The sequence below is a fragment of the Periophthalmus magnuspinnatus genome, chromosome 13 (genome assembly GCF_009829125.3).
Source record: "Periophthalmus magnuspinnatus isolate fPerMag1 chromosome 13, fPerMag1.2.pri, whole genome shotgun sequence".
Taxonomy (NCBI): Eukaryota; Metazoa; Chordata; class Actinopteri; order Gobiiformes; family Gobiidae; genus Periophthalmus; species Periophthalmus magnuspinnatus.
In genome coordinates, this window is record NC_047138.1 from 9,885,733 (window position 1) to 9,910,564 (window position 24,832).

Consider the following 24,832-nt stretch of genomic DNA (forward strand, 5'->3'; position numbering starts at 1 on the left):
AGTATAGTTTATATGGACAGTACCTGAAGCCTATGTGTGAAGTACTGTGTCTCCAAGCTCTGTCTGCGGGACAAGAGAGGTGGCTGGGGACCACTTTGGTACATAGCAAGCCCCTGGTGCTGCTTGGACGCCTCGCCCTTTATCAAGCACATAGACCATGAGGTGTTAAAGTGGTCCACACAAACATGTCTGGAGCTTCAGAGGCTGAGAAGACTGTAAATGCATTACCCATAGCCCTCTTTGGTCCAAATGCTTGTATCATAAATGCCTTGTATCACATGGATTACAATTTAATTCAATGAAATGAGAGCAAATTAAAAGGATGAGCAGCTCAAAGGTCATAACAAAGCTGTATTATTGCATTAAGGCTGATGGACAAAGGTTGATGGTTCACTATTGATTCTGAGCTTGTCACAGTAAACTGTGAAATGGCTGCATTGTCAGGAGCCTCCGTGATCAGTTATTGTGTATTTTCATGGCAAGCACTAAGTACCAGTCTGTACTATGGGCTAGTGGGGCTGACATTAACAATGAGTGCATTCAGTTAGGCCTGGACTCAAGGCTCCAGGCATCGGCAAAAGAGAGACTGTAAACAAGCCACACTTGGCACTCGTCTCTTGGGGTTACACAACAGCCTGTTAGCTGGGCACAACGGGGGGTCAGTGTAGTGTCTGCGATCAGGGAGCCTAAATGGGGTTGAACTCAGGATATGTGTGTGTGTTTGTGTGTGTGACAACCACAACTGACCTCCAGGAGATTGTGCAAGTGGTGCTGTGGTCCCAGGGGCGCCATAGTGGCCCCTTCTCCAGAGCCCATCTGCTCCACAAGCATTTGGACTTTGTTCAGCTCCAGTATGCCTTTGGTCCTCGCAAGATTCTGGAGCTGTTGCCGGAAAGCAACCAATCCTGAAAACATTTTCATATTTAGGATGGTTAGTAATGATCTGTCATCTGAGTCACTATTTCTTTGAATTTATGTTAGATTACAAAAGACCACAATTATCATGTGTATAATCATAGCCACAATAATAAACAAGCTTAACACAAGTTAAACAGCAAAATTTTCATTTGTCAGGTGATGTTATAATATCAACTGTGATTGTTTTAAGAATCTCCCAAATGTCTGAAATAATCACAATCCACTTTTTCTGAAACTAGAAGACTTTATGTCTTTATCAGCTCTCCAAACTGCATTTGCGTAAGCTCTGATTGTGTTTGTCAGAGTGTGTGCAATGACACTATCAGTGTGTGTGTATAAAACAAGTCACTGTGACAAGTCCCATCCAGTGGTGTAGAGCTGTGCTGTGAACGATAGGACCTGACTCACCGCGATGGCGGAGTTATTTAAAACTCCAAATAAGCAGTCTGACGCAAACCAATGCACTGCACTGTGCTCGCTAAAGAGGATTACTCAAAGAAATAAATAATACAGCACACAAATAACACCTAGGCAGAGGCAGTGCACAGCACCGGGACACATCTTCATGACATTATTCAGGCTATAACAATCATCAATTCTGTTCAGACTCAAAGAATCAGGAATTCTTTATGTTTTTCTTATTTCAGATTATCCTCTTTGATATCATCACCACATGGAATTTAAACAAAAAAGGGTGGTGCTTTAATATGAAACAGTAGTACAAAGTGTAGAGGTGCAGACTGGTCGAATGAGGGGAACAGAGAGAAGTGTGGGCTGAGGTCTTCAGATATACGTCTGATTCACAGCATGAATCATCTGAGATGTTCGTCAGAGGGAGTGAGATGTGAGGAGGAAAACATGTGCCACAGAGAAAGGGAGCAGCTGAGTGGGGGTAGACCAACCATTTTTATCTGAAGCCCCATGTATTTTATCTGTGCATCTGTGTGAGGTGTGAAGGGGCCGGCTGCTGGGAGGAGCATCTTGTGTATGCGATTGATACCTCCATTTTATAACAGTTATGACAAGTTTCATTTTAATCAACCTTCAGTACAAGGTTTCAAGTTCACCAGTTCTATATACATTTACAGTGCTGTGAAAAAGTATTTGCATCCTTCCTGATTTCTTACTTTTTTGCATGTGTGTCACACTAAATACTGTCCAAACCTACATGATCCTGTGTGAAAAAGTAATTGCCCCCCTTGTTAAATATTGAGGTAACTGTGATTAATCATATTATTGTGGAAAGCCGAGTTAAATTTCATAGCCACACTGAGTCCTGATTGCTGCCAGACCTTTCAAATCAAGAGATCACTTAAATAAAACCTGTCTGACAAAGTGAAGTAGGCCATATTGAACCCAAGACATCATGCCACGATTCAAAGAAATTCAGAATAACATCTAAACAACTGCAGGCCTCACTTGCCTCAGTAAAGGTCAGTGTTCATGACTCAACAATAAGAAAGAGACTAGGCAAAAATGCTATGCATGGCAGAGTTCCAAGGTGAAAGCCACTGCTGACAAAAAAACAAAAACGTAAGGGCTTGTTTCACGTTTGCCAAAAAAACATCTTGATGATCCCCAAAGCTTTTGGGAAAATATGATGAAACAAAATTTGAACTTTTTAGAGTACATCCCATTACATCTGGCTTAAATGAACACAGCATTTGATAAAAAGAACATCATGCCAACAATGAAACATGGTGATGGTAGTGTCATGGTTTGGGGCTGCTTTGCTGCTTCATGACCTGGATGATTTGCTGTGATTGAAGGAACCATGAACTCTGCTCTCTACCAACAAATACTGAAGGAGAATGTCTGGCCATCAGTTTGTGACCTAAAGCTGAAGCGCACTTGGGTTCTGCAGCAGGACAATGATCCACAAACACCAGCAAGTCCACTTCTGACTGGCTTAAAAAAAATAAAAAAATTGGGTTTTGGAGACCTGAACCCAATAGAGATGCTGTGGCATGACCTTGAAAAAGTGGTTCATGCTCGGAAACCTTCCAATGTGGCTGATTTAAAACAATTCTGCAAAGAAGAGAAGGCAAAAATTCCTCCACAGCGATGTGAAACACCCATTGCAGTTGTTGCTCACTGCAGTTGTTGCTGCTAAGGGTGGTTCAACCAGTTATTAGGTTTAGAGGGTAATTACTTTTTTACATGGTCCATGTAGGATGGCTTTTTTCCCTTGATAAATAAAATTAGCCCTTAAAATTGCATTTTGTGTTTACTTTTAAGTTATCTTTGTCTAATATTTAAGTTTGCTTGATCTGAAATGGCTAAGAGTGACAAAGGTGCAGAAAAAATAAGAAATCTGTAAGGGGGAAACTAGTTTTTCACAGCACTGTATCTATTGATTTAATGAATGTATATCTACTGTATTTAAGTCAATGTGGCAGAGCGCTCCTGAGATTATGCAAACTTCTCCAAAACGCAGAGTCACGGCACAAAGACAATTTCTATGAGCAAAAAAGCAAAGCTATTTCTGTATAATGAGGTCAACTTTAAACAGCGTTGGGTTTCTCTAAGAGGATATTAGATTCTTTCTCGGCGGTCGCCATGGCAGCACAAAGAAGTGCAGTTCAAACAGAGGATGACACTAACCTTGAGTGAGGGAGGTGTCGGAGGCGCGTCGGCCCTCTCTGAAACTGATGGGTGAGCGGTTGTGCGCCTCCCTGTGGTGAGACGTCAGAGCGGCCATAGCTGGGTTTGTGGCTTGAGCGCTAAGGTATTGTGTCGGTCCAGAGCCGGGGACGACTTCAGTGACTGGTGAAGGCTCCTCCAACAGACCAAGGTCACTCTGCACCGAGCCCATGTCATAGCCAATGTCCGAGTCCACACTGCCCATGGAAGGGTTGTGGCCAACAGCGAAGAGTTTGCCTATGGAGTATAGTTAATATTCTGTATCAAACATTTATGCAACAATATGCAACCTCTAAAACAAGTGTCCAGCAAATTAAAAGGATCAGTGCCAGGTGTTACAGACTCGACCTGTGTGCCAATGTGTGTAAATATCAATGCATCTACAGCAAACTGTGAAATTCATGAAAATGGCACATCAGGTAACCACACACCTTGGTTTTGCCCTGGCTGGTTGGTGACTTCGGAGAGGGTGTGTCTCCGTTGGCCAAACCGAGCCGTCTGATAAGCTGAGAGCAAGTGGGGCGGGTCGTCTTCCGTGTCGGGCTCCTCTGTCTCAATGCCCTCATCGATTGACGTCTCCATCATGTTGCTAGGAGATGAGGTGGAAGACTTGCGTAGGACAGTGGAGGGGGGTAGTGGGTCCAGCATGCAGCCGTTCACCTTGATAAGAAGAAGACATAGTATTTGCTCATAACTCATGTCATGAGGTTACTCCTGTTTTCCCCTCTCCTCCCCTCTCTGGATGTGTGCCTACATATGTGAGTATGTAAGAATTAAGGAATGTCGAGGCAGGAAGTCAGCTTTCAATGTTCTGTTTGACTGACAAATACAGAAATAAATTCATGGAGAGTTACAAAAACAAAGACAAAGATCACCAGCAGGAGTTGTCGCAGTAACAGGAAAAGCTGGTGTTGGTGGAGAATGAGACACTTTGCCCAAATCCCCATCTGCTTTCTGTGCTGGGATAGGAATGCTGTTACTCAACATGCACTCACCCAGAGGACTAGGAAATCAAGAAACATTGGGTAATAGTAAAAAGGGTGGGGGGCAAAAAGAGGGAGTTGAAAGTTAAATAAAATAAGAAAAGAAAGGAAAAAAAAGTTGTTGGCTAGAACATAGGAGCAGCGGCTTCCTGTCCATGTGTGTTCGCTCAGACTTGCATTAGGTCACATCATCATCACAGGATTGCTTACATAACCAGGCACCATTCACACAGATAACACACTCTGTCTGCTCACAAAACCCCCTCGCTCACGAAAGAACAGACGTACACTTAGAATCCTTCAGTGGGGCCATGAGAGGGGCAGAAACAACTAGCATAGTAGTAATCAAAATTTAGCCTGTTGGGATTAAATGCTTTTCTTTTTTTTTTAATAACAGCCAAGCAACCAAAGTGTCCTAAGGGAAAAAGGTCACAGGCTGGCACACATAGACACAAACTGTAAGATGCTCGTGCTGGCATGCTGTAAATGTGGGGTGCTTTGCTGTCTAGGAGCGGTGGAGGACCAGCAGCTGTGTGCTCTGATAGGAGTGTGAACTGAGCGCTTACATAAGAGGGCAAGTCAGCTGCACTGTGGAGCCGGATAGTGCCCCCAAACCTCAACAAAAGACAAGGGGGCATTGTTTAACTTACACCCGGAGGACAAACTTATCAAGTGAAATCAACAGCATCATGTTTGTCACGCTGGATTTTTTTGGGGCATAGTTATGCAAGCCTGGGTATTATAAGTAGGTGTGGCCAATATATCATCTACAATATATAACAGAAAAATTGTAGTGTAGACATGCAAGAACAGAATAGGGAGTGTATTGTCTATAATAGGAAAATTGTAAAAACGGGAAAAGGGAACTTGCACTGTAATCTTTCAAACAAGGGTATCATGTTTTGGCACTTTCATGTTTCATTTCGCAGTCTTTTTACATGTGTGATACTGAAAACTCAACCAACATATCTAAAAGGTATGTTTAAGCTATTTTAGATAGATTACAAAGCAAATAATGGACACTCCAAAATAATATTACCACTTGATTGATACAACAATTGATAAAGAAGTGATTAACGCACGCCTCTGATTGTAATGTAAGGATAAAGCAGAAGGTGTGGTGCTGCTGAACATACTTTGGGTGTGTTGACGTCTTCGACCATGAAACTGTGCTCCAGGGGATTGGGGGTTTGAGAGAAGGTGAAGGCCTCAGAGGAGGTTTGGGGTACGGCAGGCGAGCGCAACAGCCGGACCCCCTGAGGCAGCAAGCCCACCTGGGCCGAAGCGCTGGTTGACTGTGAAGACAAGAACAACACTGTGTCAGCCTTTGTCATGACATCAAAAACATCTAATGCAAGATTTGAACTTCTCAGATGGAACCAATTTACATTTAGAAATAAAGTGAGAAAAGAGTGTCTGCAATTCAGGTGAACGTTAGTAAACATTAGAAAGAAAAGATTGGGGAAAATAAATGTGAATAATAATAAATATGTATAACAAAACCCTTGAAGATGCTCTGAAGATCAAGATGAGACTGAGCTGTATAAATACATCAATAGTGTTCCTTCATCAGGTGCAGGTGTGAATAACCCCGCTTTGATCAAAAAGGTGTGGATGCTAATGCTGGTACATATATAATACCTAGCCCCACAGACGTGCACTGTTACCTTGACAACGGTCTGCTCTGCGATGGTGCTGGGCCGCCGCTGTCGGGCATCCAGCCTCTGCTCCACCGGGAAGCTGCAGCGATGGGCCTTGAGACGCTCCACCAGCAGATAGTAGATAGCAGCAAAGTGGTTATAGCTTTTGTTCCGCAAAGACTGTGGACAAACAAAGCATTTTAATAATTAGAAAAAAACAAGGTGCGCAATTTGCTTTTTAAATAAAAAAATTCAAAAAAAAAAAACAGAAGTTGTAGCCGATTTATTTAATATTTGTTATTTTCAGTGTCCTATTGAGACATATTGTAATTACCAAAACTAGATTAAAAGTCCTCATTTTAGGTTGAAATTATTTATAGAAACATTGTAGTTTTTCATTGTATCACAGTTTTCTTGGAGCCAGATTGATTTGATCCCAAAACACGATTGACGCATTAGTATGTTTCCATTAGCTTGAGGAGGTAACTAAAGTCATCTGCTTCTGAAATTTTTAAAAGAAAAACTGTGAACCATATTATGATTTTACCGAAATCATAACCTTATATCGTCACGGGAATTAAATCACAATTATATTTTAATCACCATATTACCCAGCCCTATTCATGTGAGATAACCGATATGAAGGTGCTTATATTGTTACCTCTATGGTCTTGTGCTGATCGATACCGAGGCTGTGCATGAGCCGCAGCACCTGCTCGCTGTACTCGCCCAGCCCCCCCTCTCCCTCTGCGGGCACTTGCTGCTGGTACAGGACAGGCCTGGTCACGGGGACGTCCAGGGCCATCCACTTGTGCTCCTTTATCTGGGCCACAGACAAACGCTTTGACGGGTCCAACACCAGCATCCTGCGTATCAAGTGCTCACAGTCTACAAACAAGTACAAAGAGAATGGACTGAGTCATGAACACTAAGAAGACTTGGGGGTTAGGTTACACTCTTAAAATTAGAATATGGGAGAATATTAAAGTCCATTTGTAAAAAGGAAGCAGTCAAACATAAAGTTCAAAGAAAACTTGATGAACTGGAGCAGAACTAACATGGCAGAGCTTAAAATGTTTTGAGTTCTTTCTCAGCTGCACTCTTCAGAATATTTATCCTCTCCTAATGAGTACTCCTCACCTCCAGTTAGAGGCACCATGACTTTGACGTCAGACACAGCTGGGTTCTTAACAGGATTAGACTTTCCTTGGCTGTGCTGTTTTGGCTGTTTGCACCCCTGCTGCCTGTACCGCATTCCTGCCCACTGCAGCACGTCCTCACCCATTTACAGCCTGTCACAATTTTAAATCCAAATGCAGAAAATATGTGTATGCAATGATTACATTTACTTCTAAAAATCCAAATAATAACAGATGCATGGTTTTAACTAATGCAATTAAAAATGTTTAATAAATCAGTCAGTCACCTGTTGCCATGACCACTATATAATTGCAGTATATTTTCTAGTCTGAAACCACTGGAGGGAGTTTGACTGTGCAAGAGGCATAGTGCTGGACTAAGTGGCTGATTGATTGATCCACTGTTTGAGCCAGTACATTTTACCACACTGACTCAACCACACAAACATTTTAAGTTAACACTTGCAGGCCATAAGAGGTCCACTGAGTACACCACTGACAGGATGATAAGAACTGTACTTGGGCGTTACACCCATAGGGTCAACCTTGCTGTAAAATCTTTGTTTAATGATATGTGCTTTGTTGAAACAAAAATTATTTGTCATTATTAGTTTACAATTGTTTCATTGCACTTTCAAATGACCAGTGGTGGGCAATGAGATGATTTACATCCTGACATATGCAGTTACCTCAAAGGCCCATACAGAGAGAAGACTGTGTGGTACTAAACAGTGTTGAGAGGTACAGCGGGGAGAAGATGGACTAATTTGGATGGAGAAACAGCACACTCTGTTCTCCTCGTTCAGGGAACAGGGGCTGGACCTGGGGGCGGGGAGGTGAGCCTCGATGTCAGTCTGGCTACAGGAGCTGACATTACACTCCTACATTCCCTGGCATCTTAATTGTTTCAAGGTTTAGGAGAAAAACGCACCCCCTGTGGAGAAGGAGCAAAGGACTGCAGAGGAGGTACAGAGAAGGGGGACGAGAGGCACGAGAGAGACAGAGTAGAGGGAGGAGAGGGAGAGTTGAACAGTAAGCATGACTAACAAATACAACATCATCTGCCCTGGCTAGTACAGCTGCTAACACTTATCCTGTTAGCCAACATAATAATTGACACCAATCAGCAAACTTAAAATCAGACTGTCCAGTTGACTCGCAAAAGGATTGGAATTTCAATAACAATCACCATAAAACATATAAAACATGCAACAGTATAGAACACATTTTTAGGCAAAGCTCATTATTTCTGAAGATTTGAGATCCAACTTTGACTATTTTTCCTGTTATGTAATCAGAATACGAAATGTGTTATTTTTAAGTGCAATGGAAGACAAAGCCCCTATTCTATAGAAGGAAGTTAGTCAGGCTGCAGGCCACTCTTTGATTTGTAGAAACTGACAGGAACCAATCAGAGCACATGGCTTGGCCTTTATCAAAATGGAAACAGAACGAATAAGAATCATACATAAGACTGCAACATAATGGACCTCGCCAGCAGCAAGACATAATAAATAAAATAAAGTACTAAACACTATTAATCAAAGAGAAAGTTAATTGATGCAATGATTTTCTGTGGTTAATCCTGCAGACTAGACAATGCTAGGGTCTAGCTCTCCACCTTATGTTTTTTTTACCTTCTGTCATAAAATAGGGGATACGAAACCTCCCTTCAAGAACTCGTTGTCGAAGCACAGGCAGAGTTGGTCCATCAAAAGGCAAAGCACCACATACCAGGACATACAGCACTACTCCCATGCTCTGAAACATAAAAAAGTGTGAGAAGTGGCGTACATGTTTGCATTTCTTTTTGTGCATTTTTGACTGTTGCGGTTAATAATTGATATTCAGAGCTCCATGCAAATAGTTCCTAACAATATTTTCATTTAAAAACAATTCTTACCCAGATGTCCAGCTGTGGACCTTCATACTGCTGGCCTTCAAAAACCTCAGGAGCAGCGTACGGAGGACTGCCGCACCATGTGGTCAGAGGCTCGCCCGGCTGGAAAAAGTTTCCAAATCCAAAATCTAAACAAGACAAAAAAGATCAATTATTACGAGGACTTTACCCTTTGGAACGAGATATTTGGAGCATTTGTTCTTCTGACATAATGCAAACCAAAATGAGCTTAACAATAACATGTACCATGATGATAAATCAGCTGCTCACAACTGTGGACAGAGCAGCAGTGAACAATGCATGTGGTATGTGCCTTGTGACTGGGAATGTTTCCATGAGGTCGATACTGGTTTTATATAATGTCAAGGAAATGCAATGCCAATGCCCCCCCCCCCAGGAGTTGACTGACACAGTGCTGATCAGATGTATGCACTGTTGCCTGATTAAAACCAAAGATCTTGGAAAATAAAAAGAGAAATTTTGTCAAACTGGAACTAAACTGTACAGTTGCCATCACTAATCACTGATCTTTTGCATTGTATTAATTTAATTTGATTTCCAAAAGTCTCTCCCAAACATGTTAATAATCATCATTCCAATTTTGTTATGTACAAAAAACTACGAACTATAAAACTTCACTATTTTTCGATTTCACCCCCACCCAGTCACTTCATTATCTGTGGTTCTACGCATTTCTGCCGTATGACCCAGGACGAGACAAACATCCCTCCACCCCCCTCCAACCCTTTTAAATCATTTGATACAGTTATATAAACATTGCAAATGACAAAAAACAAAGAATACAGATGGATAAACAGAAAAATTACATAACAGACACAAAAATAGATCCAACATTAACGTGTGCCCAAGTAGAACAGTAGCCTCACATTAAAACTAAAATGAAAATAAACATTGAAAATAAAAAAAAGGCTACATATTAATAATGAAAAAAAAAACTCTTTCGAAAATTAAACAAAAGAAGATATGTTTCGATTTGAACACATATAAACATTGACAAAACTCACTTAAAATCATAATCATAATTATTATTTACTCATAACACGAATCATGATTATTTCAAGTGATTACCGTAAATTTCGGACTACAGAGCGCACCTTGATATAAGCCGCACCAGCTAAATTTGAAGAGAAAATCAATTTTGTACATATATAAGCCGCACCTGAATAAAAGCCGCAGGTTTTCATATTGTAACATGAGATATTTACACAGAAAGACGGTGCACCGACACGCTTTTTTTTAAACTGTGCCTGAAAATTGGCACCAACACGACAACAACACGGGATGAACACATCTGCAGGTTTAGAAAATAAAGCTGCACCAACACGGAAAATCTGCTTTTATTTCCTCTGAAAACTTTTGTCGTCTTTTTACATTGACCAAGTTGGATTCATTGATGTCGAGCTTACGTGCAGTGGCTCTATTTCAGGGGTCGGCAACTCGCGGCTCCGGAGCCGCATGCGCCTCTTTCCGCCTCATACTGCGGCTCTGCGTGGCTTGGGAACTAACACAGACACAGCTCAGTCCTGCGTAAAGAGCCCTGATTTTCAGACGTTGTGCGCACAGGGGTCAGGAGCAACTTTGGCCCGTCCCTAATGACACACTAATAAGCTCGTCCGTAGATTTATCATGAAAATCCTGCTGGAAATCGCCACAGAAATCTATTTGATGTAGTAGCAAGTATATTATCTGCTCTTGTCTCCGCGGTGACGTATCACGTATAACACATCAGACACGACGCATTAAAGTAGAGCCACAAGCGAGTGAAAATGAGCCAAAACAAAAGTCTTTGGAGATCTTTTTAACAAAGGGGAAAAGGACAACTGAGGAGCCAGAAGAAGAGACTACGACCTCCAAGAAAAAGAAAGATAAATTTAACAGACAATGCCTACTTAAAATCTGGGTTTGTCGCTACAGGTGACTCACGCGCACAGTCCGCTCTGCGTAACATACGGGAAAAGCAAATAAGGCAATGAAACCTTCAAAACTGCTTTGGCACATGGAGAATAAGCACCTGGGATAAAATGATACGCTACGAGTTTTTTTGTTGTTGTTTTTTTAAAGAAACTGCGGAGTAGAGTAGACATAATCACATAATCAGCGCGATGCATGATGCAGCGGTTTGGTGAGTTGTATTTTTTTAATGCACTTAAGTTGTTTTTGCCATATTTATCTGCCACGTGTAGAAGGCTTGTCCGTGAAAGTAAAACCTACATTATTCCGTTACATTATTGTTATTATACAGTGTTATCTTCATTTTAGATGTCAAAAAGTATTTGCGGCTCCCAGTGTTTTATTTTATGTGGAAAGTGGGTCCAAATGGCTCTTTGCGTGTTAAAGGCCGACCCCTGCTCTGTTTCCTTTCTGTTTCTTTATCTTAAAAACTGCATCATATCCATTTCATGATGCGCAAAATGATCGTTCAAAATCAAAACTAGTGAATTCTTCAGAGCAGAATCTTTCCCCACGTCTGTCTCACTTTTACGTTTACAGCTAGAGAGCGCCCCCCAGGGTCCGTTATCCAGTAAAATTCCATATATAAGCCGCACTGCTGTAAAAGCCGCAGGGTTCAAAGCGTGGAAAAAAAGTAGCGGCTTATAATCCGAAATTTACGGTAGTTCTATACTGGCAAGGACCAGTATAGAAGAAGGTATATCTATTTTTGGTCTTTTAAAAGTGTACGTAGATTACAGGAAAAAAAAAAAATCTTTGTTTCTTTTCTTTGTTTTGAGTGGTAGAACAAGCACACATCATTCTAAACAAAAGTAAACTCATTTACTCATTTTTATCATAACGTGTCGTTAATAATGATAATACGAATAATAATAATGATATATACTAATAATAATAATAATAATAATAATAATAATAATAATAATAATAATAATAATAATAATAATAATAACAATAACAATAATAATAATATAGGTGATGATTAAAAAATAAATAATAATAATATTGTACTTCAAAATGAATAAAGGCTTCACTAAACACTGTGTGTAAAAGTCGCACATAGATTTGGGGCTACGGCAGAGCGGGACCGCGGGGCTCATCACAAGTGTGTTGCTGACTGTCTGAAGCTGAGGTGAGATGTGAGACAGAAGGAGCGGAGAGGAGTGGCTGGTTTACCCACTGAAGCTGTGACCCATTTCACGCAGCTGAATACTGAGCAGAAGCTGACGTCAAACACTCCACCGCGCTGCAGGCTACTAACAGCTCTTAAAGTGCAACAAGAAAGAGTGGGTATGGGTGAGGCTCACTGCATTAGCATAATATTAACCTAAAGATACCACACTGGGATATGCTACACAGCTCATAAAAAGGATCCATCTATAGGTGAGAGGATATTGGAATACTGGCTGTGAGTGAAGGCTCCCAGTACCATAGAGCAGACAGAGTCAGCTTTAATCAAAAAGGTGAGAGAGGCGACATGTTTGTACATTCTCAACCTAACATAACTCCTCCTGGTTTACATGTCTACGCCAAACTGATGTTAGTGCATGTCAGAAGATACAGCTTGGGTAATCCTGAGATAACTAAGCAAAATATTATTGACTAAAACAGTGTGCTCGATTTCCATTTTTGCAATATTATGTTTACAATAAACAATAATGTTGAAACTACTTAATGCCAGTAACACAATAACCCAAAAGCAGGATAATCCCAGTAAACCCTTTTTAAAATGGTATTGTTAAATGCATGAGCTGCAAAAAATAAATAGCACAATGAAAAGATAAATAACCATGGAAGTTACTCATTCAACCCTCTACAACTCAAATGTATTATTATTATTATTATTATTATTATTATTATTATTATTATTATTATTATTATTGTGGATATTCTCCTTGTGATAAATATTGAGCCCCAAAACATATTGTTCCATCTATCATTTACTGAATGATAAGTCAATAGTGTAATTATTGAGAGGAATTAACTGTCAATGTGTATATTTTTTTTTTCATCCATATTTGAACATCTGAGCGAGCCAAATGAACCAGCATGTCAGAACAGTTGATCTATTAAAAAGCCTGAAAGGAAAGGCTGAGATGGTCTCTATTTAGTAACCTGACATGACGGAGCCTCATTTTGGTCTCTGCAGTTCTTTCTGTGTCGAATCGTGCATAAAGAGTGTGAAGTGAAAAGATGAAGGGCACCCCCTGCCACCTCTGCAGCCACCACATGCACATGACCTTTCTTTGACTGCACTGCTGCTCCTATACACTGACCAGATCTGGCCTTTAAAACCCAATGTAAATACTTATAGTTCAATAAATGATTACAGGAACATTTTTGTGAAATAGTGGGAAGATTTTTTGATGCACTCTGAGCTGTAACTGAATAACTTGGCTAATTATTGCTTCATTCTTCTAATGATTTGTTGCAGTACATGACTTTTAATGATACTGTCTATTTAAAAATGGTTTACTGGGATTATCCTGCTTTGTTTTTGTGTCAGTGGCATAAAGTATGTTCAATATTATAATTGATGTGGGATATTTCACAGCAGCAGCAGCTTCAAAATGTGTTATCATGGATGCCTTAGTGACGGGTAAGAAGAGGTACAGAAAGCCATGTTCTTAATCAAAATGTTGTGTCTACACACCAGGTAATGTTCTGTTGATTGTTTTTTTTGTCTCCAAATCTAATCTTCTAAGCAGACAATTGCCTGAGTCAGATGTGTTTGTGAAAATGACTGCTGCTCGGATTAAAAAACATTTCTTGGTTATCATAGTCTGAGAAACAGACTACGAAAGAGAAGAGGACTGAATGGTTACCAATAGATTTGGTTATACATCTGTGGTATAGATTTCAGCTCTGGTTGTTGATCAAGGCATTTTTGATTACAGCACTTTATAAAGAAAGATATTTTTTCACTTCAAACATTTTGACAAAAGAGAGCACTTTTCTATGCCCCACTCGTCAATACCCTTGCAGTGTACTGTAATCTTCCACTGCATCTCCAAAATGATACGAGCCTTGTTCCCTGCCCCCTTCACTCCCTCCTCAGAGTGCCCTTGCTCCTGTCTAGGACACTGTAGTGGTGGTAGGATGGCATTCTACCGGCTCACTCCAAATATCAGTCACTTAGTAATTACACTTTGAAGCTTGTGCAGCACAACCTTGTATTAGTTTCAAATATCAGTACTAGTGCTCTGCTACAGAGTCATAGGATTGCACATTTTTCTTTAAATTGTACCAACAAATCCTGAATGGAGAATATGTTATGACTTTAGCACATCGCTCGTACGCAGCCTTGGACCACTTCTCAACACTGTGAAAATGAGCCACAGATAGCTATGGCATTTCTGAACTCTCCTGGCACTGATGTCATGACAGGAACAGCATCAGATTGAAAATGTCATTCGCACATAGAAAAACAAAAATTAAAAATATTAAACCTGCTATTTTGATGTTCATGTGTCCATCGAGCAGCAGATTCTCAGCCTTGAGGTCGCGGTGAACGATGTTACGATTGTGGCAATACTCCACGGCCGAAAGGATCTGCCAAAACTTCCTCCTGGCATCAGATTCACTGAGACGCCCGTGCTTTGCCAAGTAGTCTGCAACAAGACGGACACAAAGCAAGGATTTAGTGTGTATTTCACATAAACTTAGAACATACTTACCAAATACTTCATTACACAAGTCTTTCACTCAGTGCTGGGTTAAAAAATGTTCTAATAACATACGGTTTTCAATTTCTAAAATAATGTCTTTATGCTTCTGGTATGATATACTACTGGTTTGATTTTTGATCTAACACAAGTTTGGTAAAAAACAATATTTGCTTTAATTTTAATGAACATCACAAAATATATCACAATCAGTGTAATATTATAAACAATTACCACATGTCACATGTTTTTTCTCATTTGGGGCAGATTTAAGGATATCCTTATGAGAGGTGCTTGTACTAAATTCTTGCTTTGATGAAGCAAGAATTTATAGTTGCTCTCCCTTTTTGAAAATGTAGTCCACAAAGGATTATGTAATTGCACTTTTGAAGTTGTCTATAACCCAGGATGTGCAAATGTGAGTGTTTGGAGCTAGGCTTGACAGTGCAGAATGTACTGTGTTGTCATGCCAGGGGAAAGAGGAGGAGGGGTTTATATTTCTAAGAAGTGTCCCTCCGCTGCACATGGGGCAAGTTGGAACAGGCTTTGGTGGTAAGAATAGTTGGATGAGAAGTTTAATGGACTCTAGAGATCTACCTACACATACTACATATGCTACACAACTTTGCTTCACTTCAGTCAGTCAAACCAAACAAACAAAACAAAACAAACAAAACCTGCTGACTGAATAACCACATTTTATTCAAACAAAAGAGAAATACTTGCCGAACATTCTAATGACTAATGCCTCTTGTTTGGCCAGCTCTGGTATTGTCTCTGCGACCCGATAGACGGCTTTGCAGGATATGTGGTTTCACAGTCCTGTGAACTTTCATGTGATGGTGAGTGTGTTGCTGCCGGCACGGTTCCTCTTTGCACCTCTCTGTCCAGATAGCTCGCTAACTCCTCCTTCTCACTCAATGGCAAACACAACAGGATAGTCAGTGTTGGCTTCCTGTCAGCCTGGCATAGTTACAAACCACCAACATAACCTGATGATACACAACACCCAACAAATGGTAGCCAAACTTGCCCAACGTACGGTCCACTCAGCTGTGTGTGTGAGTCTTGGACACATGTTTTTCAAAGTGCAGAAAATACTGTGTTTCTGCACCACAATTGGATAGCATTACACAAACAACTGACCTGCACTGGCACTGTACACACATCAGACCACAGTCAAACATCATGTGGCCATCAAAGATCATCATAACCACAACTAATACATATAGCGCCACACTTAGACATGAAAAAAATGGCACAAACATAAAGCATTCAGATTTTTATGCATCGAAAAAAATTCTACTACAAACCTGACACTGACCCAGTCTACTATTTTTACCACAATGATGTGAAGAAAAAGTAGGACACATTTTTAATTAGTCACATGCCCCACAAAATAAATGTAGAGCTTCACAGGGAAACCAGCGCACAGTGATTTGGCAGGTTTTTACACTGGCCACTCTTCTCAGAATGACTGATAGGGCTCGGCTCCACTCACCCACTCTGGGGCAAAAGAACTACTGCCTGCCCCAGTCACAAAATTAAACTAGCCAAGTCTATCAGCAGCCTAGGCTTGGGTACAAAAATGTTTCTTTGTATATTAAAAAAAAGATAAAGATGTTAAAGTTAAGGCTAAATTAAATTGTTTAAATTCAATCTAAACTACCTATACAGAAAAATAAAACCCGATATATAACACTATGTTAACTTTATTTTTGTCAATCAGTTTGTAGTCATGAAGCTGTTCACACACTAGATCATCTATTGCTTCCTGGGAAAGAAAGTAAATTAAGGATTTTACTAGTGTCAATAATGTTTCTTCTCACAATAATCGCAACACTAAAATGTAATATCTTGACATCCATATCTTACGGAAAGAAGCCACTTGATTAGACAGTAGCAGCTAAATTCCTTGAAGAAGGGCCAATCAGTGATGGGTGATCTGATAGTTTTCATGCATTGCTGCTAATCAAAAACACACTGGGAAGGGGAATGTGTCAAGGAGGTCTGAGTACAGACCTGTGAACTGTAAAACAGTAAACTCCTCATAAGTCATACTTACAAACAGGGCCTCTCAGGTAGTAACATTTGCTGAGGGTCATGGCGCCTTATGGTATCAAATACACAGATCCTGGACTCAAGCCAACACCTTGTGTCAATCCTACAGAACAGAACTAGATGTTCTCCAGAACACATGCAAATCAGAACTGCAACCTGCACTTTGTAGCCACATGCACGAATCCATAAAAGACAAAAGTGCCATGTGCTATGAAGCCCTTGATTAACGACGGTGATGAGTAATCCAATACAGCAATGGCATGGCCAAAGCCCGCAGTGCTGCATTCTGGGAAGGGAAAGAGAACTGAATCATGAGGGTATTAGGAAGTGTTACAGCCACTGTGTTCACTGGTGCCGAATCCAAGCCAGAGAAAGTCTCTAAACAGCTGCTCAGGTTTGGAGGGGAACGCTCTAGGACATGCAAGGGATCATGGGACATAGCTGGCCTCACTTCAGACAACTCTGTGGGTCTGAGTGAGTGGCTGTTCCACACCAGAGAAAGACTGATACACATAGTACAGCAGTCATCACTACTTACATGGTAGATGTGAAAGTATTACACTGTGACCTGCTGCCCCACAAAAACATTCTTCTCTGATACATATTAATGACACCATTTCACAAGAAGACTAAGGCAAAGCAAATACGCAAAAACACACAGAGCAGGTTACACAACATATTACACAAAACAAGATACATGCCAAGATGATATGCATGTGTATTTAGCACGTATCATCAAAATAATATTTGCAAACACACAATGACAGGTGAAGTAAAGGGGTCAGAGATAGCAGAGGCATCTTGTATATGACTTTTGTTTGCTTTCCTTTTTGTGTTTTTAGGGCAGCAGCACAGTCGTCAACATACATGCCCTACATTTTTCCAATACCTTCCTCCAAATTCAAAAAGCTGTCCCTGCTCCATTGTCTTATCCTCTGCCTTCCCTTTCTTGCCACATCTGCTCAATGCAACTCTGCTTTATTTGTGGTTGACCCAATTTCCAGGTTTGATCTATGTGCTGTGTTCAGACCATTGCAGCAGCCTGACACTGACAGACAGGCACAAAGGCAGATGAATGAGCTGGCAGGAGTGCCCTTCTGTGCCCATCGTGTGGTGCCCACCCACTCCTTTGGGGAGTAAACCCTCCACTTTCTGCTTCCAGTGCCAAACGCAGCACTACGCTTTGTCTCCAATAGCACAGCCACAAATGCACCGTTAATCCTGCAAAACCATTTTGTGCACTGAACACAAACCATTTGTCTCACTGAGTCACTGTGGCAGCGGCATCCACCACTTCACATCTCACTCGCTGTAACCTATAGCCAGAGTAAACCTGAGAAATTCAACATGTCAGAAAAAATAGAAGAGACATCGTTCTGGAGGCCAATGGAGCGTAACAAGGGAGAGTTTGAAAGCAGCAAGTGCCTTGTGTCTTACTTTAAAATATACATAAGGAAAAGACTTGTGAAAAGTGTCCAACTAAATCCTAAAGTTCTGTTGCTTTGCTCACTGGACAGAGGCTGCTGCTACCCGTCAGACGGTGTGCTCTGGGTGACTCAAAGCTGCTTGTGCTGCAGCTGATGATGACACGTACATGTCTTACATAACAATAATACATTGTGCAATCAGGGCATTGGGGTCTAAATCAGGACAATGTTTTTATAATGCTCTCACAAATCTACAAAGTTCCCCCAAAAGGAATAGACATAGAGCAAGTTCAATGCAAACGCAAAGCAGTTCCCAGCACTTAACATAGCATCTTGGTTTTAGCATTCTGTTAAATCCCTCATTCATTGTGTAGCTCTCTGGGTCACAGAAGCAGGAGCTGCTGCTGAGTCAACATCACAAGTGGAACATTGGTCTTTCAAACACACACCTATTAACATAGCCTATACAAACTACTGCACACAACCACTAAGGTTTACTGTAAACTAATTCTTCAGACTACTATGTCTGGACAATAAACTAAGGACAAACACTTCTTTCCTTTAGGATTAGGTAAAGAATCTGGTGGCCCATTTAATAATATAAATGTTTTGAATGCACATATCTGTTTTTATATATTAAAAAAAGTTTAGGTTTTTTTTAATTTTACAGACTTCTATAGTGTATAGTCATCTGTTGTACAAACCTGTAGATTGGTGTGTACATATTGTCCTAAGTGCGTGTGTGAGTTTTACATTTGTGATAGTGACAGTGCACATGTGGGGCAATAACAGACTCAGATAAAGTCTTATCTTCGTGTACTATTCTTGCAATGTTCTAATGTACTTGTCCTCTTCAGTGCAGTCTGAGTAAACTGGAACCAAGCCATGATTCAGTTCAGGTTGTTGTTTAAATGTTATATGTTAAAATGTTTAATGCTTTATTATACCACAGTTTAATTGCGCCATGCACTCCAAGAATAAAAATGAATTACTTTCCTAAATAAAAATGTGTCTTGCCCTTGATTTCACACAGTTGTGCAATAACCCACATTAAACAGTGACGTTATCAATTGTGCCATATCATGTGACCTTTGGGATAACTGGAGCAGGACAAGTTTCAACAGGACTTTGATACTCCCTTATATTCATTCAAGGAAATACTTACCAAAGATTTCCCCATTCTTGGCATACTCTGTCACCAAGTAGAGCATGTTTTTGGTCTCCATCACCTGTGAGACAAAAGAGGAAAACAGTGTTGGACTTGGGCAGTAAATTAAGGTCTTATATAACTGTGTTCTGTCGGTCGTGTCTGAGCTGAGCACTAAATGAATGAATGGGTCTAAATCTGGCTGCATGTGGGAGAATGGAGGTGTTAAAGGGTATGTTTGAATGGCCCTTGAAGCATTTTTGGACTCAGCAGCGTGGTGCTGTATCATGTAGGAGGAGGACAAATTTAGACGTAGGGCCGTTCGAGAGACAAACAAAATCAAATGCAGAGGAAAGCATCAGATGGAGAGCAGAGGATGAATCAGACACAGAGAGCCAGACATTCACACTACCAATCCCACGCTCATTGTTTATGATCAAGTTTCCATCTGTTATCTTGACCCATTCACAGACTTAGGAAAGGGAAGCCAGTTTGCCTTGTTGGCCATTGGAATCTACCACATGATCCAGTATTCTGAAAGGAGGGAAAAAATTAACACCAAACGAAACCCTAAATATTATGTAATAAAAGTAAAATGTTATAGAAATTAAGCCTGTGTCACCTGAGAAATATGGAATTTTGAAGAAGTGAATGGGAAATGAGCGCATTAGATATAAATATATTTTACAATTTACAAATACATTTTATTTATTTCATTTAAAAAAGAGATATTTCACAAAAACACCAAGAATGTGATGGCAAGCACAGCAATGTACTATGTAGCGGTTGTCTACATTAATGGTGTCATTGCTAGCAGCTGTATGGTGCTGAACAATCTTACGTAGCCTGATATTTGCATTTGGTCTGTGAAGTAATTTTACAAATAATCAAAGCTATCCAAAATATTGACCAGGTGTCAGTTCCTTACAAAGTACTGTATGTAGAACATCAAGTGAAAGCACTGCGACAGTACTTGTGATTGTATCAGAGTCTGTTTTCTGATCAAGGAGTGCTTTTTTGTGAATATGGTCATTACCAACTAAACTTTTGAATGGAAAATGCCTGCATTTTATTGATTTTCAGCCAGTCTGAAACAGTGGCAGAGCAGAAGTAAGTAGCTAAAGAGGAGCTAAATACAAAAAGGAAATGAAAGACCATCAGACTGGGGGCAGCGCAGAGAGGCCATAGCACTCAACCAAACAAAAGTGAAGAACGGAGTTAGGAGTGACGTCGCCCTCAGCAGAGTCCTGCTTCCCCTTTGGGCCATAGGGACAGCTCCAGTTTATGAGAATGGAAAGAAACTCACTAATTGAGCTGCACTGATTGGATGGACGGTTCATTGGAAATAATGATAGACTAAAATAACACCCGGATACTGGACTGTAGCCACACTGTTGTGTAATGATGAACACTCAATTACTTTCTTCACAAAAACAGGCTCGAAGATTTATGTAATGAGATTTATGTAAACGCTGTTTGAAAGTGTACATAGATGTGACTCTAAAGAAAGAAAAAAAGCAGTTGGCTAAAATTCACATACAAAGTGTATTGTGTCTTTTAGGAGAGGTTTAACTGTTGAAACTTATATTGTCTCCAAAGTCAAATAAATGACATTCTGTGAGTTACAGGTGTACATTAGTTATTAACCCTGCACTGATATCTCAAAGCCCCCCGTCTGTGGGGCAGCAGCTGTTAGAAGCATTAGAAAATGACCTGGTTCTATGCAACCCTTCAGTACCCTGAATGCAATGGAAGCACATTAACACAGAAGTGCACTCTGTTCTCACACGTTACAGCCTGGCTCAGCTAAAGCAAGGTCCTATGGGGTCCCAGCAACTTACATCATCCAGTGAAAACATACCGTTACCCAGGGGCAGGACAGGGACTTACCTGGTACAGCTTAATAATGTGCGGGTGGTCCAGCATCTTCATGATCTGCACCTCTCTGTAGATCTTCTCCAAGTTCACAGCATCCAACTGCGTCTTGTCAATGATCTTAATGGCCACCTATGAAGTGAGAGAGTAGCAACAGTAGTATTAGACCTTATCTGGTTGGGCTCTTGACTACTGATGACTTTGGGTATGGTGCTTACATCATCTCATTCTCACAATTCTCAGCAATTTTACAAAATCTTGTAGAGTGGGTGAAATCTGCTGAATCTGCAGGGCTGATACATATCTTATTATTGGATCTTGCTAGATCTTCTGACACAATATCTTGTCCCTTTCTTTTAGCCACATATGATAAAACTAGAGACGCACTGATCCAATACTGGTATTGGATATCGGTGCTGATACTGAAAAAATTTGCTGGATCAGATATCAGCTTCCAAATATCCTGGTTGGACATATAAATTGATGTGGTAAGACTATTTACTGGTCTTAGTTGGTCCAGAAAGTCTCATAATGTATGAACTTTTATTTATACAAAGCTGTTCTGTAGTTACTTGAGAGGTAAGTAACAGCTACATAGCACATTTGGGTCAGTCCTGTCTTATTTTATTTTTGTTTAAAGGAAATAATTGCTGCTTTCAGTCTCTGCATAGGTACCAATTAATACCACGTATTGGTTGATATTTAAAGCTATACTATCGGAATCGGTATGAGAACTGAAAAAGATGGACCGGTGCATCCCTAGATAAAACATGTCAAAAAAGCTCTATTGTGTCTGTTAAAATAATAAAGTCCACTGAAATATGATAAATATTATTTAGGCTTAAGTACAGGCCAACAACAACACAGAATATGATATCCAAGTGTTTTAAGTGCAGAGAGGATTTTTGACTTAGATTAACAATGTCCAGTCCATAACAGGGTGTTATTAACTCCCCTCCTCAGGCTTGTCTCATAAACAACATTTGAGTAGTGCAATCTCAAGTGTTCAGCTTTAAGTGAGCCAGGCTGCATCAATTACAACAGAGCCCAAGTCTTCCTCTACGCAATCTCACCACCACGACACAGCCAGCAGCAACAGTCGTACAGGACATAATCATTTGTGATCCTCAATACACCAACTAAAACATATCAGAATGAACAACATAAAGTTTAATATGCTAGTTTTGCATTAATTAGTGATAGTGCAATAAATTGTAAACAGAACTGTAAATCTATGCATTTAACTAATCTAGTCTGGTTTGCAATTTCGATGTGTGTCATATTTTATTGGTATTTACAATGAAACTGAGTTGTGATAATTAATTTAAATATTTTCTGATTCATTTAAAAAGGCTGCAGCATTTGGAGCCTACACCTTGAGCAAAATTCTAAGTTGTCAAAATTGCAAAATGCCCAGTTTAAGAATGCACAGTAGGCATCAAAGACTGGCTTAATTATAGTGTAAATGGTATACAAAGAGTAGTCGAGATGGCATGAAGTCTGTCGTGACAAGGTCAAGCAAGGACAATGGCTTATGGGTAATAAATTAACTGATAAAAAAGGGCGTGGTCTTGGAGAGCACCTCATAGAGTACCACAGGAGCAGACTGAAGGAGAGTGCGGAGTATCTGTGCAGTAGACTGTGGCGTTGGGGAAAAAATAGGCTGTGTGTACACTGTGTACACATGAGATCTACAGTTTCTCGTGTCATTAAACCCTGATGGCTTCCCAAAAACAACAGCTTTAGGCAGGTGCATCATACCTGACCACAGTTGACCTCTGGACAGAACTAGTAAACTTTAGAGAGTCATTATTTTATAACGTCAGTAAGACATAATTAACTAATTGGCTACAATTCAGCAGCACTCCTTCATTTAATTTGAATACCACAGAGGCTGAAGTAGAGCTGTAAACATCCAGTGAAACCAGTGCAGGGCTAATGTAAAGCCAGAATTTGTGTAGCTGGTCGTGTAATGAAGTTGCAGATTACCTGAGCAGATAGGCTCTGGTAACCAGATTGTTAACATAAGATCCTTGTGCCAATGTCAATGTGTTATTCATTAAACCTATCAAAGGTCTATTGTGGACAAAATAAATCCTTGTATCTCTGTACTGTGGGAGTGCTAACGCTCATCCACAAACAATGGTTCTGGGGAGCAAAGATCAAACTGTGAAACTATGTTTTCATAAGCTCTGTATTTTCTATGACTCTTGAGCCCTGCACACAGGCGCGCGCGCACGCACACACACACAAGGGCCCACAATAAGTAGACACTCGTAGCAGCCTTGTGTCAGTGGTATTACAATAGAGCGCTGTAGCCTTCAGTAACACTGGTCTTCAGGCCATCCTGCACAAATGTTTGTGAATCTGTGGGTTACCTTTGTGGTAAAAGGGTGCTCAGAGTGAAAGCTGCTTCACTGTTGTATTTATGAACAAACATCAATACTTCTATAGAATATAGTAGGTGAGGAACGTTGAGGACAGTTTACTGCTACTTTAATCATTGGCATAAGACAAGAAGAACACACTTAATTGTAAGCATTGCATAAAGGCATCAACGACCTCTGTTGCATGATCCAGACAGCGTCTGCAACAGGGGCGTTTTGTGCAGTCTGATCGGAGTGCACATGTGCAGGCTGCATGCACGCTCACAGTTCCCAGCACCCAGCTGGCCAGAGCAGAGCCCTTCCTGGCAGTGCAATGTTGACTCGGAGAAACGTGCACTGTCCACTGTCCAGACTTCTACCTGCAGGATTCACACAGCTGTTGCGTGCACAACAGGAGTTCCCAGCAAGTTACCTCTTGGTTATGGTTTTATATCATGAAAGGCGTGTAACCAATATATGGATACAAGTGCATGCATAAAGTTATATAACTGTATTGTAGAGTAGCATATGTTAGCTTCCAGGCTAACGACTTCACAGACAACATATGGTCACCCACCTCTGTCTTGGTAATGCGGTGTCGGGCCAGCTTGACGACTGCAAAATTGCCCTTTCCTAAAGTGCGCTCGATGTCGTAGAAGCCCACCCGGACCGGACCTCGTATCAGCGGCTTTTGAGCACTGTCAGCCATGACCATGCTGTTCTAAATGGGGCTGCGAGTGAAAAGAGTGAGGTAGCCAGACGAGAAGGGACACACACGAGGGGCTCAAGCTGGCGAGCAGCTACACTTCCAGACGAAATGAAAACAAAACGCCCGCTGCCGCCGCCACTGCTGCTGTTTCTGCCGCTCGATGCGTGTCCATTAAAAGTTGATTCCTGTCGCCCTGTCAGCCTAATCGCCAAAGTGGCGACACTTTCGGTCAGTCCGATGATACGAAGCAGCCCATTTGCTGAACTTGAGAGCTGATACAATACGATCTCTGATACAATAGAGCTATGATATTTCAGGTTGAGGTGCCTCTATCAGCTCCAGAGCACACGAGTTGACTTGCACAGAGGCATCATGTTCTCGGGTTGAC

At 40.8% G+C, this 24,832-nt stretch overlaps 1 protein-coding gene across 1 annotated transcript in view; it reads right to left on the reverse strand.

Annotated features, from left to right (window-relative positions):
• Window positions 1–24,832, reverse strand: part of sik2b (salt-inducible kinase 2b) — a 29,593-nt gene extending 4,761 nt beyond the window's left edge. Inside the window, exons 1-13 of the mRNA XM_033977696.2 lie at window positions 24,313–24,832; window positions 21,385–21,501; window positions 19,513–19,576; window positions 14,644–14,805; window positions 9,227–9,351; window positions 8,961–9,084; window positions 6,846–7,072; window positions 6,212–6,364; window positions 5,681–5,839; window positions 3,993–4,221; window positions 3,523–3,798; window positions 748–905; window positions 24–137 (exon numbers count right to left, since the gene is read on the reverse strand). Of these exons, the coding sequence (XP_033833587.1) occupies window positions 24–137; window positions 748–905; window positions 3,523–3,798; window positions 3,993–4,221; window positions 5,681–5,839; window positions 6,212–6,364; window positions 6,846–7,072; window positions 8,961–9,084; window positions 9,227–9,351; window positions 14,644–14,805; window positions 19,513–19,576; window positions 21,385–21,501; window positions 24,313–24,450 (2,046 nt within the window). The 5' untranslated portion in view covers window positions 24,451–24,832. The remainder of the gene's footprint in view (window positions 1–23; window positions 138–747; window positions 906–3,522; window positions 3,799–3,992; window positions 4,222–5,680; window positions 5,840–6,211; window positions 6,365–6,845; window positions 7,073–8,960; window positions 9,085–9,226; window positions 9,352–14,643; window positions 14,806–19,512; window positions 19,577–21,384; window positions 21,502–24,312) is intronic.